This window comes from Dermochelys coriacea, chromosome 20 (genome assembly GCF_009764565.3).
Source record: "Dermochelys coriacea isolate rDerCor1 chromosome 20, rDerCor1.pri.v4, whole genome shotgun sequence".
NCBI classification, from domain to species: domain Eukaryota; kingdom Metazoa; phylum Chordata; order Testudines; family Dermochelyidae; genus Dermochelys; species Dermochelys coriacea.
Genome location: NC_050087.2, coordinates 5,358,141 through 5,371,581, shown reverse-complemented (window position 1 = coordinate 5,371,581; position 13,441 = coordinate 5,358,141). Strand labels below are relative to the sequence as shown.

At 63.0% G+C, this 13,441-nt stretch overlaps 1 protein-coding gene across 11 annotated transcripts in view; it reads right to left on the bottom strand.

The window, feature by feature from the left end:
* Positions 1-2,919: 2,919 nt before the first annotated feature.
* TNS2 (tensin 2) overlaps positions 2,920-13,441 on the bottom strand; it is a 49,878-nt gene continuing 39,356 nt past the window's right edge. For all 11 annotated transcript variants that reach the window (XM_043506637.1, XM_038378891.2, XM_043506640.1 and 8 more), the window contains 12 exons: positions 11,395-12,816; positions 10,960-11,116; positions 9,627-10,486; positions 9,186-9,272; positions 8,270-8,401; positions 7,772-7,864; positions 7,205-7,282; positions 6,489-6,566; positions 5,900-6,068; positions 5,479-5,547; positions 5,088-5,117; positions 2,920-4,226 (listed from right to left, as the gene is read on the bottom strand). In XM_043506637.1, coding sequence (XP_043362572.1) covers positions 4,085-4,226; positions 5,088-5,117; positions 5,479-5,547; positions 5,900-6,068; positions 6,489-6,566; positions 7,205-7,282; positions 7,772-7,864; positions 8,270-8,401; positions 9,186-9,272; positions 9,627-10,486; positions 10,960-11,116; positions 11,395-12,816 — 3,317 coding nt within the window. In that variant the 3' untranslated portion in view covers positions 2,920-4,084. The remainder of the gene's footprint in view (positions 4,227-5,087; positions 5,118-5,478; positions 5,548-5,899; positions 6,069-6,488; positions 6,567-7,204; positions 7,283-7,771; positions 7,865-8,269; positions 8,402-9,185; positions 9,273-9,626; positions 10,487-10,959; positions 11,117-11,394; positions 12,817-13,441) is intronic.

Sequence of the window (13,441 nt, the reverse complement as noted above, 5' to 3'; positions counted from 1 at the left end):
CTTGCGCTGCTGTTTTAGACAGATGCAGTGGAGAGGGGTGGGGTGAGGACGTCTGGTTTCCCTCTAGACTCGGGCCCTCAACTTTCTGCTCACCATGTTAACTGGTCATCAGTAAGGTTCATTCCTCTGTAATGCTTCCAGTTCCACGGGCAGAGCGAGGAAGACAGGCAGAACGGTAAATCTTAATGCGGGAATGGTGTAGGCAGGAGAGATTAGATTTGTTAGGAACTGGGGAACCTTTGGGGAAAGGAAGAGCCCGTACAAGGGGGATGGGCTCCACCCAAACCACCATGAAACCCGACCACTGGCATCGAAAATTAAAAAGGTTGTAGAGGATTGATTGATTTATTTTTAAACTAAAGGCTGGGGGAAAGCCAACAGGAGCAGAGGAGCACACTGTTCGAGCAGAGACAGCCGAGGGATGAATTTATTAAAGAGGGAATGCAATAGTCCAGGGGTTCTCAAACTGTGGGTTATGACCCCAAAGTGGGTTGTGACCCTGTTTTTAATGGGGTCACTAAGGCTGGTGTTGGCTCTGGGCCCCAGCAAGTCTTAAGCCCAAGCAAAAGCCCCACTGGCCAGGAATAAGGTTACATGCCCCCCGCCCAGGGCAGAAGGCCTTGGCCTTCAGCTTTGGCCCCCTTGCCAAAGGCAGGGGGGCTCAGTCTTCGATCTCCCCTCCTGGGGTCGTGTAGTCGTTTTTGTCGTCAGAAGGGAGGTCACGAAGTTTGAGAATTGCTGCTAAAGTCTACAAAGAGGATAGGAAAGAATTCAGTGAAGTACAGTCAAAAATAAGACCCCCCCCCTTCAATCTGACCCATGGAGGCAAGCAACTGACCCCTATCGATAAAATGGGCCCATGCTTATATATGCATGCTAGACGTCTCAATGCTACGATGGAGGAACTAGAATGTCTGACCTTAACTGGAGCTATGGCTATAACAGGCATGGGGAAAACCTGGTGGAACGATGCTAAGAAATGGGACATGGTAATACCAGGGTACGGAAGATATAGGAATGACGGAGTCGGTCGTGCTGGGGTGGCAGTGACCCCTTGTTTGGAAAAAGCAGAGTCAAATATAGGAAAAATGTTGACTGAATCAAACTGTACTGTTGAATATCTCTGGCTAGAAATTCCCTGCTTGAATAATAAAAGGAGCAGGAGTATCCTCCTGGCTGGGATGGTGAGGGTAATTATGAAAGGCTCAGGGAGATTAGAAAACCCAGTAATAACAAGGGATTTCAATTCAGACTGAGTGGGAACCTCACCTCCGGATGGAAGGTGGGGATAAAATTTCTAGGCAGGGCTAATGGCTGCCTCTTGGAGCAGCTAGTTCTGCAACCTACAAGGGAAGATGCACTTCTTGATTTTGTCTTAAGCGAGGCTGGGGTCTCACCCAGGAGGTGAGAGGAGCCGAACTCCTTGGTAACAGCGACAATAATTCAATATAACATCCTTGTGGAGGGGAAAATGCCAAAGATGCCCATCCTGGTAGTCCCCAAAGGGGGACTACACCAAAACAAAGAGGCTAGTTAAATGGAAACGATAAATCCTAAGACAGTAAATATCCTAATGCCACTAAATAAATCCATGGTTCACCCACACCTTGAATACTGTGTGCAGCTCTGCTTGCCTGGTCTCAAACAAGAGATACTAGAATTGGAAAAGGGAGGGAGAAGGGCAAGAAAAATTCCAGATGAGAAGTGGTTCAAAAGGCTGGGATTGCTGAGAAAAGAGCTGAATGGGGCAGGGGTGGGGAGGGGGGTGTCTATGATAGAAAGCTATAAAATCATATCTGGTGAGGAGAAAGTGTCTAAGGAGGTGTTATTTACCCCACCCCATAACACAAGAACTGGGGCTCACCCAATGAGATTTAGCAGGCAGCAGGTTTAAAACAAACAAAAGGAAGTACTTCTTCACACAACACACATCAATCTGTAGAACTCCTTGCCAGGGGATGTTGTGAAGGCCAAAACTACAACTTGGTTCAAAACCAAATGAGATAAGTTGATGGAGGATAGGTCCTTCAATGGCTACGAGCCAAGATGGTGAGGAACACAGCCCCGTGTTCTGGGTGTCCCTAAACCTCTCGCTGTCAGAAGCTGGGAGTGGATGACCGGGGGCAGACCACTCGCTGACTGCCTGGTCTATGCATTCCCACTGGGTTGGCTGGCCCATTGGGCTGACCCAGTATGGCTGCTCTCTCTCATATCCATCCTGCTGGTTTCCTCCCAGTTAACTTTTAGCAAAGCCAACCGGCAGCTCTGGATGCACAGGGGCAAGGTGGAAGGGGGCTATTGTATCTTCTCCATCATGGCTCATCAGGCTCGTATCTTCCAGGTGTGCGTTACGCAGCGTGGCTAATATCTGTCATGGGTGGCTCGTTCTCCCCCCACCCTCCCCTGGGGTGAAGCCGGGGAGCGGTTTGGTTTGGTTTTCAAATGTCTGGTCAGAGCAGCAAACCTGGCACTGGGAGGGGGCTGGTCCTTTGATCCCGGGAGTTCGTTGCACCATCTGGATCCAGCCCCCATGGGAGCTCCTTCTCCCTCCTCCCTTCCCGCTTGCTGGCTGAGTTCTCCCTTGCTGCTCCCATCCGACAAGGGGCTGGGCCTCTCGCTCCCCTCAGCCCCTTTCCCAAATCCCAGGCTCGGCTCGGCTCGGCTCGGCCCGGTAGGCGCAAAGATGGGCCTGGAGGCAGCGTGCCCAGAGCAGCGAGCCGGGCTATACAGCGGGGCAGACGCCTGGCGCTGGCTGGGAGGTGCTGGTGGGGGGCGTATTTTCCCCCGGCAGGTTGTTCTAGGGCAGTTACAAGTGGGATCCGAGAGCGTCCGTCGAAATTTGTACAGGAGAAAGAAAGACGCGGCTGGCTAACGCCCCATGTTCCACTCCCCCCAAGAGACGGTAGAGACACCTCTGCCTGGAGCTCATATAAATTCTTTATTAGACAAAAATAGATCTCTTCTCTTAATTAAATCCCACCCCACGGAGCGAGGCCTTCGGCAGCGGCCAGCTGCAGCCCTTCCACTGCACCGGAGGCGGATGGCGAAGCAGCGGCTGTGGGGCGTTGGCTGGGCCCCAGCTGCCTCTCCCCCCTCATGGCGCTGGCGCTCTCGGGCAGCAGGGCCAGAGTCAGCCCTGCCTGCGCTGGCAGGGTCTCGGCTGTGCGAGCAGCCCGGCTCCATAGGCAGCTGGCCCGCCGCGAAACAACCGCCCCCTTGCATTAGTGCTGACATTGCACTTGCTAAGCACCCCGCCCAGCAGCGGGCGAGCTGGGAATAGAACCCAGGAGTCTGAGCACCCAGCCCCGCCCCCGCTCTAGGTCCCACGCCCCTCCATGCGCTGGGAATAGAACCCAGGAGTCCTGAGCGCCAGCCCCACCCCTCCTTTACCCCCTAGGCCACACTGGCTCTGCTCTTGAATCCGGTGAGAGCCAAATGCCTGCACCGATCATGCCGGGAGCATGAACTTGTCCCTCCCGCTCCCTCGGTGCCCGGCAACCCCAGGCAGGGCCGGGCACCCTGGGGTGGGCCCTGGCCTTGCTAAACGCTGCACGCTCCTGCCCCCTGCTCCTTCAGCACTTACAGCTTCCCAGACACTTCCCCTTCCAGGATCCCTCGTCCCCTTGGCACTGGCCCAGCTCCTGGCTGCCCACCTCTTCTATGCCCCCCACTGTCTCCAGTGACCCTGCACCACCCGAGATCACCAGCCCCTAGGCCACCCCCTTTCACAGCCCTGAGCATTAACCCCTGCTGTGCCACCACAGGGTGCGAAACCGAACCAGGCCCCCCTGTTAGGAAGGTGCCTTTGGTTTTTGGTGGCTCTGAGAGGATTAAAGCTTTGAGCTGTGGGGGGGAAGGGCTGGATGAGAACCCCCCCCCATTCCGACTGATGGTGGGGAGAGGGATCAGGCCTGTGTGAGGGTCAGCAGATGGGTGGGCCAAACCCGCAGGCCAGCCCCTGCCCCCCCTGGGAGCCACTGCCCCCTGCATGGCTGGGCGCTGGCTGGGGGGAAGGGGCAGGGCTGGGGTCTCTCTGCGGGCCGTGGGCAAAGGCCAGCGCCCACGTCTCTCCCCCCGGCCATGCTCATTTCCTGTGCGTCCCCAGCATGACCTTGGTGATGAAGTTGACGATGGCCAAGGCCGGCTGCTCGGGGTCGAGCTCGGCGAAGAGGTGGCAGACGTTCTCGCAAGGGCTGCCCTGCTTCTTAGCCACAAAGCCGAAGAGCCTGCGAGGGAGGAGACGAGACTGGAGCGAGCCGGCCGGCGAGACAGCTTCCCCAGCGCTGACCTGGCCCCATGGCGCTGACCTGACCCCATGGCGCTGACCTTGCCCCACAGGGTCAAACCTGACCCCGTGATGCCACTCCAGCCCCTCTGCACCCACCCCAGCCCTGCTGTGCCCACCCCGGCCCCGCTGACCCCAGTCCCACCACAGTGACCCCAGCTGCACTGCACCCACCGAGGCCCTGCTGACCCCAGCCCTGCTGCGCCCACCCTAGACCTGCGATTTCCACCGTGGGGGAAACAAGGTGAAATCATAAGGATGCTACAAGCAAGCGCATCCATGGGACAAACAGAAGGGCCAGCCCCACAGCAGAGCCCTGCAGGTTACTGGGTAGGGTGGAGGAGTTCCCTGGGGAAGGGTTTTTATCTCAGCTGTGCCGGGATGACTGGGGGGAGGGTCTGTCTGTCCCTGCTGTGCAGGGGTCCCTGTGGGAGGGTCTCTCTGTCCTGGCTGTGCAGGGGTCCCTGGGGGAAGGCTCTGTCCTGGCCGTGCAGGGATCCCTGGGGAGGGTCTGTATGTCCTGGCCATGCAATGGTCCCTGGGGAAATGCTCTGTCCTGGCCGTGCAGGGGTCCCTGGGGGAGGGTCTCTCTGTCCTGGCCATGAAGGGGTCCCTGGGGGAGGGTCTCTCTGTCCTGGCCATGAAGGGGTCCCTGGGGGAGGGCTGTGCAGGTCACAGGGTCTCTGACTCTACACCAGGGCAGCCCCGGGGCTGGGCCAGGTGCGAGAGCGGCTCTCTGGTGCTGGCCCATCCCCGAGTGGGCTTTGGTTGCAGCGCTGGCCCGGCCCCTCCCTGCACTCACTTGGAGGTGGTGCCGTCCGGATTCGTCCATCTGCAGTTAAACAAACAAACAGCCCTTGTCTCTCAGCAGGTAAAATTATATTTGCTCTAAGTGACACCGATGCCAGGGGGAGCTCCTGTCAACGTCAGATCCAGCCTCTCCCAGCAGGGGGCGCTGTGGGGAGCGGGGCAGGAGGGCTGGCCGTGGGGGGAACTCCCGGCTACTGTAGTCCCAGCGACTCTCAGCAGGGGGCACTGTGGGAAGCGGGGCAGGAGCGCAGGCCATAGTGGGAGCGCTCAGCTACTCCAGTCCCGGCCTCTCCCAGCAAGGGGCGCTATGGGGAGTGGGGCAGGAGCGCAGGCTCTGGGGGCGCTCCCAGCACCCACTGTTTGGGTGTGGAAGTGTCCGTTACCTCCTGTCCTGTGGGTCCGTGCTGCAGAAGGTGATGCTGTTCACAGGGTAATGGCGCCGGAAGAACAGCCTGTTGGACCAAGCCAATGGCTGGGTGTCAGTGCAGGGTGCTGGGGCAGGTGGCCCGGGGCAGGGCCAGCCCCCCAGCACGAGGATGGGAGAAGGGGCAGCGAGGGGATGGGGAGGGGTATGTGCGGCACAGGGCGGGGCCTGGACAGGGGATGCCCGCCGTAGGTGGGGGGTAGGGCCTGGGATGCTCCACGGTAGGCAGAGGGTGGAAGGGATGCCCCAGAGAGGGCAGCGTTGGGGCCTGGGCAGAGCCTGGGGTCTCCCCTTATAGATCAGGGCAGGACGGGGACAGCGTGTGCCTGCCCAATGGGGCTGCCCCCTAGGAGTGCCCACGTGGCAGGGGTGTCACTTACTTCCTCTGATTGTCCGTCAGGGTGATGCCCTGGGCCGAGACCTTGAAGTGCACGAGGCAGGCGGGCGGGCGGGGGCTGCAACTCAGGGTGCTGGCGGCCACCTTGGCCACGGCCTGGGGTCCCGTCAGCGACTCCGTCTCCACCGAGCTGAGGTAGAGCACGCTGCAGGCTGGGCAAGGGACGAGCCGTCAGCGCCGGGGGGCAGCCCCCAGGGGCCTCGTTCTCCCCAACCCCTGGCCTCAGCACCGTGCCCCAGCTGGGGGGGAGCTGGGCTGGGGCCCCCCACAGGTCTGACTGGGGAGCCAGCTGGCCCAAACCCCACCCCCAACTCTCTGTGACCCACCAGACCCCCCCTCTGCAGACCCCAACGGAGAGACCCTCCCACCCCAGTTCGGATCTCCCAGCCAGGCCGCCCTGCGCCTGGCCTGGGCTGGCTCTGTGTTGAGTGGTCAGTGGGTGTGGGTGGGCATCTCCCAAGACCCCCCCAACTTTAACCATGTGATCCCTACTGCCCCCATGCCACTGCAGCCGGCTCCCAGCCCCAAGGGGGTGCTGGGACCGCCCACCCTGCTCGGCCCGCCTGACCTACCCGCTCCCTGCTTCAACAAATCAGCCGCCGTGCTCACGTTGGTGGGGATGGCCACGTCCGGGGTCTCCTCCATTGGATCTGAGCGAAAGAGGGATGCAGAGGCAGTGTGGGCTAGTGGCTGCGGCAAGCAACCAGGACTCCTGGGTTCCATTCCCAGCTCTGGGAGGGGCATGGGGGGCTAGTGGTTAGAGCAGGGGGGCGGGGCGAGTGCTGGGAGTCAGGACTCATGGGTTCCATTCCCAGCTCTGCCAGGGGCACGCCCTGGGGACCAGGACTCCTGGGTTCACTTGTCTGTGCAGCCTGAGTTCGTGTCAGTGTGGGTGGTGGGGAATCTGGCCTGCTAACAGCAAAGCAAGCCCTTATTTGGGGGGGATCTGGGTGCCGCCCTCAAGGAGCAGAGGGGCCCTGGGCTTGTGGCCTTGTCCAAGCATCCAGGAACTGCCCCGGCCAGGGCTGAGGGATGCAGGCGGGATTCAAACCTGCGGGTAGCGCCCTCTTGTGGGAGAACGCAGTCAGGGCAGGGCCTCCCTTTCTGCTGACAGAGGACTGCGGGACGGGAGGTGCGGGGAAGGATGTTGCCCCCCTCCCTGGGTGCCGGAGTGGGTGTGTGCAGCGCATGTTCTGCAGAAGTGTCAGATGGGACCATCGCCACGGGCCCCTGGGGCTGAGAGGTCTCCAGAGCCAGGGCTGGGGGTGCCCCCTCCCTGGGTACCTACCTCTGCTGGGGATCCGGAGCTTGCAGGGCAGAGAGATGGGGGTGATGGAGTGCTGCGAGACCAGGGCGGGCAGGCTTCCTGCAGGGCACACGCACAATCAGCTTCCCCTGCCCCCGCCCGTTCCCCGGGCCCACAATCAGCGGCTCCTCTGGCACCTGCCCCCACCCAGCCCTCTTCCCCATGCACCAACCCTGGCCCCCTTCCTCGATGCCCTTTGCTACCCAACGCCCGAGCTCTGATGTCCTTCTGCTTTCACCTCCTCCAAGACCCTGAAGCAGGTCCAGCTTGCTGCCCCTCCCCCCCGCCCCGCCACTGCACCCCAAGCTCCTCCCTGCAGGCCGCGAAGGGGTGGGGGGGCAGAAGCCCCAAGCGGCGGCTGGGGTGAGGGACAAGTTGGCGTCTTTGCAGGAGACCCAAGGCCAAGCTCTGTGCCTGGGACGGGCTGGAGTGGCGAGATGCCCCCTGCTGCAGGTGCCGATCGCTCAGTGGTCAACATGCCAAGGGCTGGCAGCCAAGGGCCGGGGAGTTGAAGGACATGAGTGGTGGTTCCCCACCCCCATCACTCACCGAAATAGGGTTCATTCTGGCAGCCCTTGATCTTCACCCCCTTGGGGCCTGTCTCAATCAGGAAGTGACGCACCAGCTGCTCCATAGGGTCACCTGGGGCAGGGACCCAGCCAGGTGAGAGACCCTCGATGCAGACCCGCCACCCCTCCCCAAGCCCCAAGCCCTGCCTCCTCCTTGGTGCTGGTGGGGCTGGGAGCATCCTGGCAATGGGGTGGGCACCAGCTCCCAAAGGGCAATGGAAGGGCTAGTAGAGTAGGGGAGGGGGCTGGCAGTCAGGACTCCTGGGTTCTGTTCCTGGCTCTGGGATGGGAACAGGCTCTAGTAGTTTGAGCAGAAATGAGCCCAGGAGCCAGGACTCCTGGGTTCTCTTCCCAGCTTCCTGCCCCAGAACCTGGGTTCCTGCCCCAGAGTCTGTGCCTCAGTTTCCCCACCTACAACCTGGGGGTAATGGTCATCGGTTCCTGCTGCGGGGCTCAGCCGGGGGTGTATGTGCCTTACCTTTGGAAGGGAGGGTGAGGCAGTTGGCCGGGGGCGTCGCCACTTTCAGAGCCAGCCCGTAGGCACCTTGGAAGGAGTTGCTGTCACGGATGAGGAAGCAGCCGGGCTCCTTGTCCTTCAGCAGCGCGATGGCTGCTCGGGGGGCCGGACGAGGGGACGAGAGGAAGAGCCTGTTTGAGCTTCCTGTGTCAGCCGTCACCCTGCCCGCTCCTCTGCCAGCCGTCGCCCTGCCTACATTGCCCACGAGGGAGGATCTGTGCAGGGAACCATGGCTCCCTCCCGCGGGTCCCCTAGCCCTATAGCAGCCAAGCCCATTGGTGCAGGTGCGGTGCCATTCAGTGGGGAAGCTGCCTCCTGCCCCACAGGGGTTCAGCTCATGCCCAGACGGTGCCCGCTGTTTGGCCCTGGCTGGGATGGAATTCGGGCTGCACGTCCCAGCTTGCCCCTCCATACAGACTGACTGGGGTGACCGGACAGCCGAGCTCTGAGGATGCCCCTGGTGTCCTGGATGATTCTATATGTCGGGGTCTCTAGCCCCATGGGAGGGGTGTGCGGCCTACTAGTTAGGTTTGGGGGGTGGAGGGGCTGGGCTGAGAGCCAGGACTACTGGGTTCTATCGCTAACTGTAGGATGGGAGTGGGGTCTAGTGGTTAGAGCAGGGGGTGGCAGCTGTCAGGACTCCTGGGTTCTGATGGGAGTTGGGTCTAGTGGTTAGAGCAGGTGGGATTTGGCCCTCTGGGCTCTAGTCCCAGCTCTGGAAGCTGAGCACAGCCTGGAGCAGGAGTGCAGGTCTAGGGAAAGATTTTTCCTACTTAAAAATATATCAAATGGCTGCTGCTAAATTCTAACCAACTCGTGTGTGAACTGAATCAAGATAAGCCCCGCTCCCCCTGCCCCCCCCCCCAGCACACTGTACCTTGGTCCCGGGACAGGTTGGGTTTATACCAAAACTTGGATGTATCCTGGACAAATTTGACGTTGCTGTGGCTCTCCGGCTGTGTGTCTGAAAGGGAACAGCGGCCCCCGGTGAGCCGGACGGGGATGCCGGTGAGAGAAACCCTTGCTCACATTTCAAGGGGGAACCTGCTAAACTGGGGTGAGGGAGTCTCTCACTTTCCGTCATTGCTTCCAGCCCAGCCTCTCCCAGCAGGGGGCACTGAAGGGAGCAGGGCAGGAGCGCTGGCCGTAGCGGGAGTTCCCAGCTACTCTGCCCGGCCTCTCCCAGCAGGGGGCGCTGTAGGGAGTGGGGCAGGACTGCTGGCTGTGGGGCAGCTCAGACCCTCACTGCCTGGGCTGGCGGATTATGAAAGGACCCTGGTGCCATCCTCCCATCCCCACAGTGGAGCCGATCTCCTACCTGGGTCTGGCCTGGCTGTGTCGGGCGCGAAGGTGACGTGGTGGCCCGTCCCGGTGCCCCGTCCTGGGGGCGAGCTCCTCTCCCAGTTGCCAGCTGCTGGCGTGTGGCGCTTCTCGGGCAACGGCGGCTGTTGCAGTGAATCGCAGGCGTGGCCCTGGCTGGGGGAGCCCGGGGGCAGCGGGCTCCTCTCGCCGCCAGGGTAGTAGGCTGTGGTGATGGGGAAGGCAGGGGTTGGGGAGCACTGCAGGTCGGAGGGGCAGTAGGGGGCTGGGACCTGCACGCTGATGGGGCTCGGGAGGGGGCTGCCGTTGGGGCAGCGGGCCAGGGTGCCTGGGGCCAGCTCGGCTCTGTCACTGTGCAGGTACCCGTTGTAGGGGGCTGGGTTCCTGAGCGTAGCTGTCGCTCTGCAGCTGGCACAGGCCGGGCTGTGGATGGGCGCGGTCGGGGGGCTGCGCTGGGCCAGCCTGTCCATGCCAGGGGGCAGCGGGTGCGCTGGGGTCCCATTGCTGGGGGATGAATCAGGGGAGACAGCTGGGTAGCTGGGGCTATTCAGGTGACCTGGGCTGTCTCCCGGGTTCACCCTGGATAGGCCGGTTCCCTGGGGTGGGCTGGCAGAGCTGTGGGCTCGGAGACAGGGCTGCCTGGGGGCTGGCCCATTGGACTGGGCCCTGGAGGTGGCTCCGTGGGCACAGGCCTGTGTTGGAGAAGGGGGCTGTGTGGGGCTGGGCGTGGCCCCTGGCAGGACTAAGCTCATCTCTGGGGTCCTCTTGGCGCTGGGTGGGGCCGTGTCCTCAGGGCTGGAGCACGCTGAGCTCTCCTGCAGGCTGGCTGCCAGGGTGCTGCCTTTGGGCATTGCCGGGCTGTGGAATCACAGAGGGGGCACAATCAGTATCACCCTAGGCACCAGCCAGCACATGGGGGGCAGGGCACAGTACAACCCGCAGCACTGGGGCCAAGGGCCCACAGAGGGCAGACAGAAGCTTGTGCCAGGGCAGCGGAGCACAGGCTGGTGGTTCCCCAGGGGACCCCTAGGAGGCTGTTCCTAGTGGGGACGATTGTCCCCTGGCCAGGGGCTGGGAGCTTCGACCCTGGGACAGCTGGTGCAGGGGGAGCAGTGCCCTGGCACTGGGGCATCAACCTATCACTCCCAAGGGGCATTGGGGGCCTGGCAGGGGAGCTGGTCTCCTTTGAGTTTGTGTGTGTGGGGAGACTGCTTCTGGCCCTAGGACCCCTCTGCCATTGGGCCTCACTGTGCCCACCCTGGGATCTCTGGGTCTCTGCCCATGGGTGACTCCATAACCACCCCCCGCCCTGCGCAGGGGGCAGCACGAACCTGTCTTTGCTCTGCACCGGGCTGCTGGTGTGCAGAGGCGTTGGCGGGCCTGACAGCTCGGGGGGCGCGAGGCAGGCGGCGTGAGCCTCCCAGGGAGGCTGGCGCAGGGAGCCAGGGGCGTCTCGCCAGGGCGCCTCGTCCCCAGGGCCCTGCATCTCTGGGAATGAGCAGCCAGAGTGAAAGGCAAGCCATGCCCCCCACCCTCCTGGCTGTCAGCCAGATTTCCCCCCTCCCCATCGGCCACATACCAGCCCCTTCCCCCCACAGCTATAAGCCACCCACCACCCCCTTTTAGCCACCATCAGTCCCCTCCTCTGCATGGCTGTTGGCAAGATTACCCATCCCTCCATTAGCCACACACCAGCCCTCTCCCCCCAGGGCCATTAGCCAGTCCCCAGGCCTGGTAGCCAGTGCCATGCCATATTAGGGACTCACCAGTGGGCGTCCGGTCCTGGTGTCCCGGACGTGGGTAGCCCTGGCCCGTCTCCGGAGACTGGGGCTCATAGATTTGCTTCCTGGAGGCTGGGTAGGCCGAGCTGACGGGGGACGCTGAGCCGGATGGGGGCGAGTGGTAGCCTGGCGTGTCCGGGGGGGAGGCGCAGGGCCTGGCTGGGGACCGGCTGTAGAAAGGTGGCTGGGGGCACTGGGTGGGGGGGCCGCAGGTGTAGGTGCCGTGGGGCAGCAGGGCGGGGTAGGGTGGGCCATAGCGGTAGTGGAAGGGCTCTAGGCTCTGCTCCATGCCCTTGTGGCCCTTCTGATGGGCGCCAGGCATGGGCTGTGCCGGGTAGCTGTGGCTGAAGTGCGCCGGCATCTTGGCATGGGCAGGCTCGAACTCAAACACCTCGTGATGCCCCCGGGTGCGCTGGCTGTAGGCGGCCGGCATCAGCAGGGGCAGGGACTGGCCGGGGTGCCCTGGCCGGGACAGGGGGGACTTGGCACTCTCGTGGGCCCACTCCTCGGGCTCGCGGCTGCCCAGGTGCAGGCCGTAGAAGGCGGCGGTGGGGGGCAGGCCGGCTTCCTCGTGAACCTTCTCCTGGCAGTCCTGGCAGGGGCACAGCTCCAAGCCGCACACGGGCTCCTCCTCCAGGATCAGCACCTCCCGGTAGCTGGGTGGCTTGTAGGCCAGGTCCTCCCGCTTACCGGGGCTGTGGGGCAGCTCGTAGGCGTAGGGGTGGGCGAGGGGCTGCAGGCCCTCGGAGAGGGAGCGATACACCCGCCGTTTCTCCCCCGGCCCGGCCTCCTGCGGCAGGCAGGGGTAGCCCTCGGCGGGGTGCAAGTGGACCCCGTTGGCGCTGTAGACCAGGCGCCGGCGCTCCAAGGTGCCCTCTGGCCTGTAGTAGGCGCCATTGGGCAGCCTCTCGGGGCTGTGGGCGCCCGGGCAGCTCTGCGAGCGGTAGCCCAGGTGGCAGGAGCAGTGCCGGGCCAGGCCGGGGCGCCGGCTGGGGTACGCCAGAGGCCCGAAGGGGCTCATTTCCACCAGCTCGTCTTCCAAGATGGCCGTCTCCCTGTCCCTGGCCCCGTTGCTGTGCGGGCATCCCCCCAGCTCCCGGTGCGGGGATGCCCCGCTCTGCTGCTTGGGGGTCTCCGGCCTGGCCTTGACCCCGAAGCCCCCGAGCAGCCGGTCCAGCTCCTCCCTCTCGGCCGGCGTGGGCAGCGGCTTGGCGGGAGGGGAGGGTTCGGCCAGCATGGAGGAGTGGCCCGAGTCGCTGCTGACGGAGAGGAAGCGGCTGCCCTGCTGGGTGGAGTCGGTGCTGGCCGGGCTCCCGCCGCCGCCGCCGGAGAAGCCGCTCAGGTTCCGCTTCTTCTTGATCTTGGCGTAGAGGCTGCCGTCGATGGGGCCGCGGGTGTGGGACGTGTCTGTGCGGGAGCAGACAGCAGCGCCCAGTCAGGGCGGTCCGCGGGCACCGACCGCACAGGGATGGCCAGGGTGTGTGATCGGCCAGAGGGACCTGCACGTGCTCGCAGGGTGGGGTTCGTCCCTGCCAGCAGGGGGCAGCGCACCCACACACGCGCGCGCACGCGCACGTACACAGGAGGGCTCATCCTCGCCAGTAGGGGGCAGCGCACACACACACACACACGCGCACGTACACAGGAGGGCTCATCCTCGCCAGCAGGGGGCAGCGCACACACACCCACGCGCACGTACACAGGAGAGCTCATCCTCGCCAACAGGGGGCAGCAGAGACACACTCACACACACACAGAGTAGGTTTCCTCCCCTCCAGCAGGGGGCAGCGCGCGTGCGCACACACACACACACACACACACACACACAGGAGGGCTCATCCTTACCAGCAGGGGGCAGCAGACAGACAGACACACACACACAGAGCAGGTCTCATCTCCTCCAGCAGGAGGCAGCGTGCGCACACACACACACACACACACACACACAGAGGAGGGCTCATCCTTACCAGCAGGGGGCAGCAGACAGACACACCCACACACGGAGGAGGTCTCATCCCCTCCAGCGGGGGCA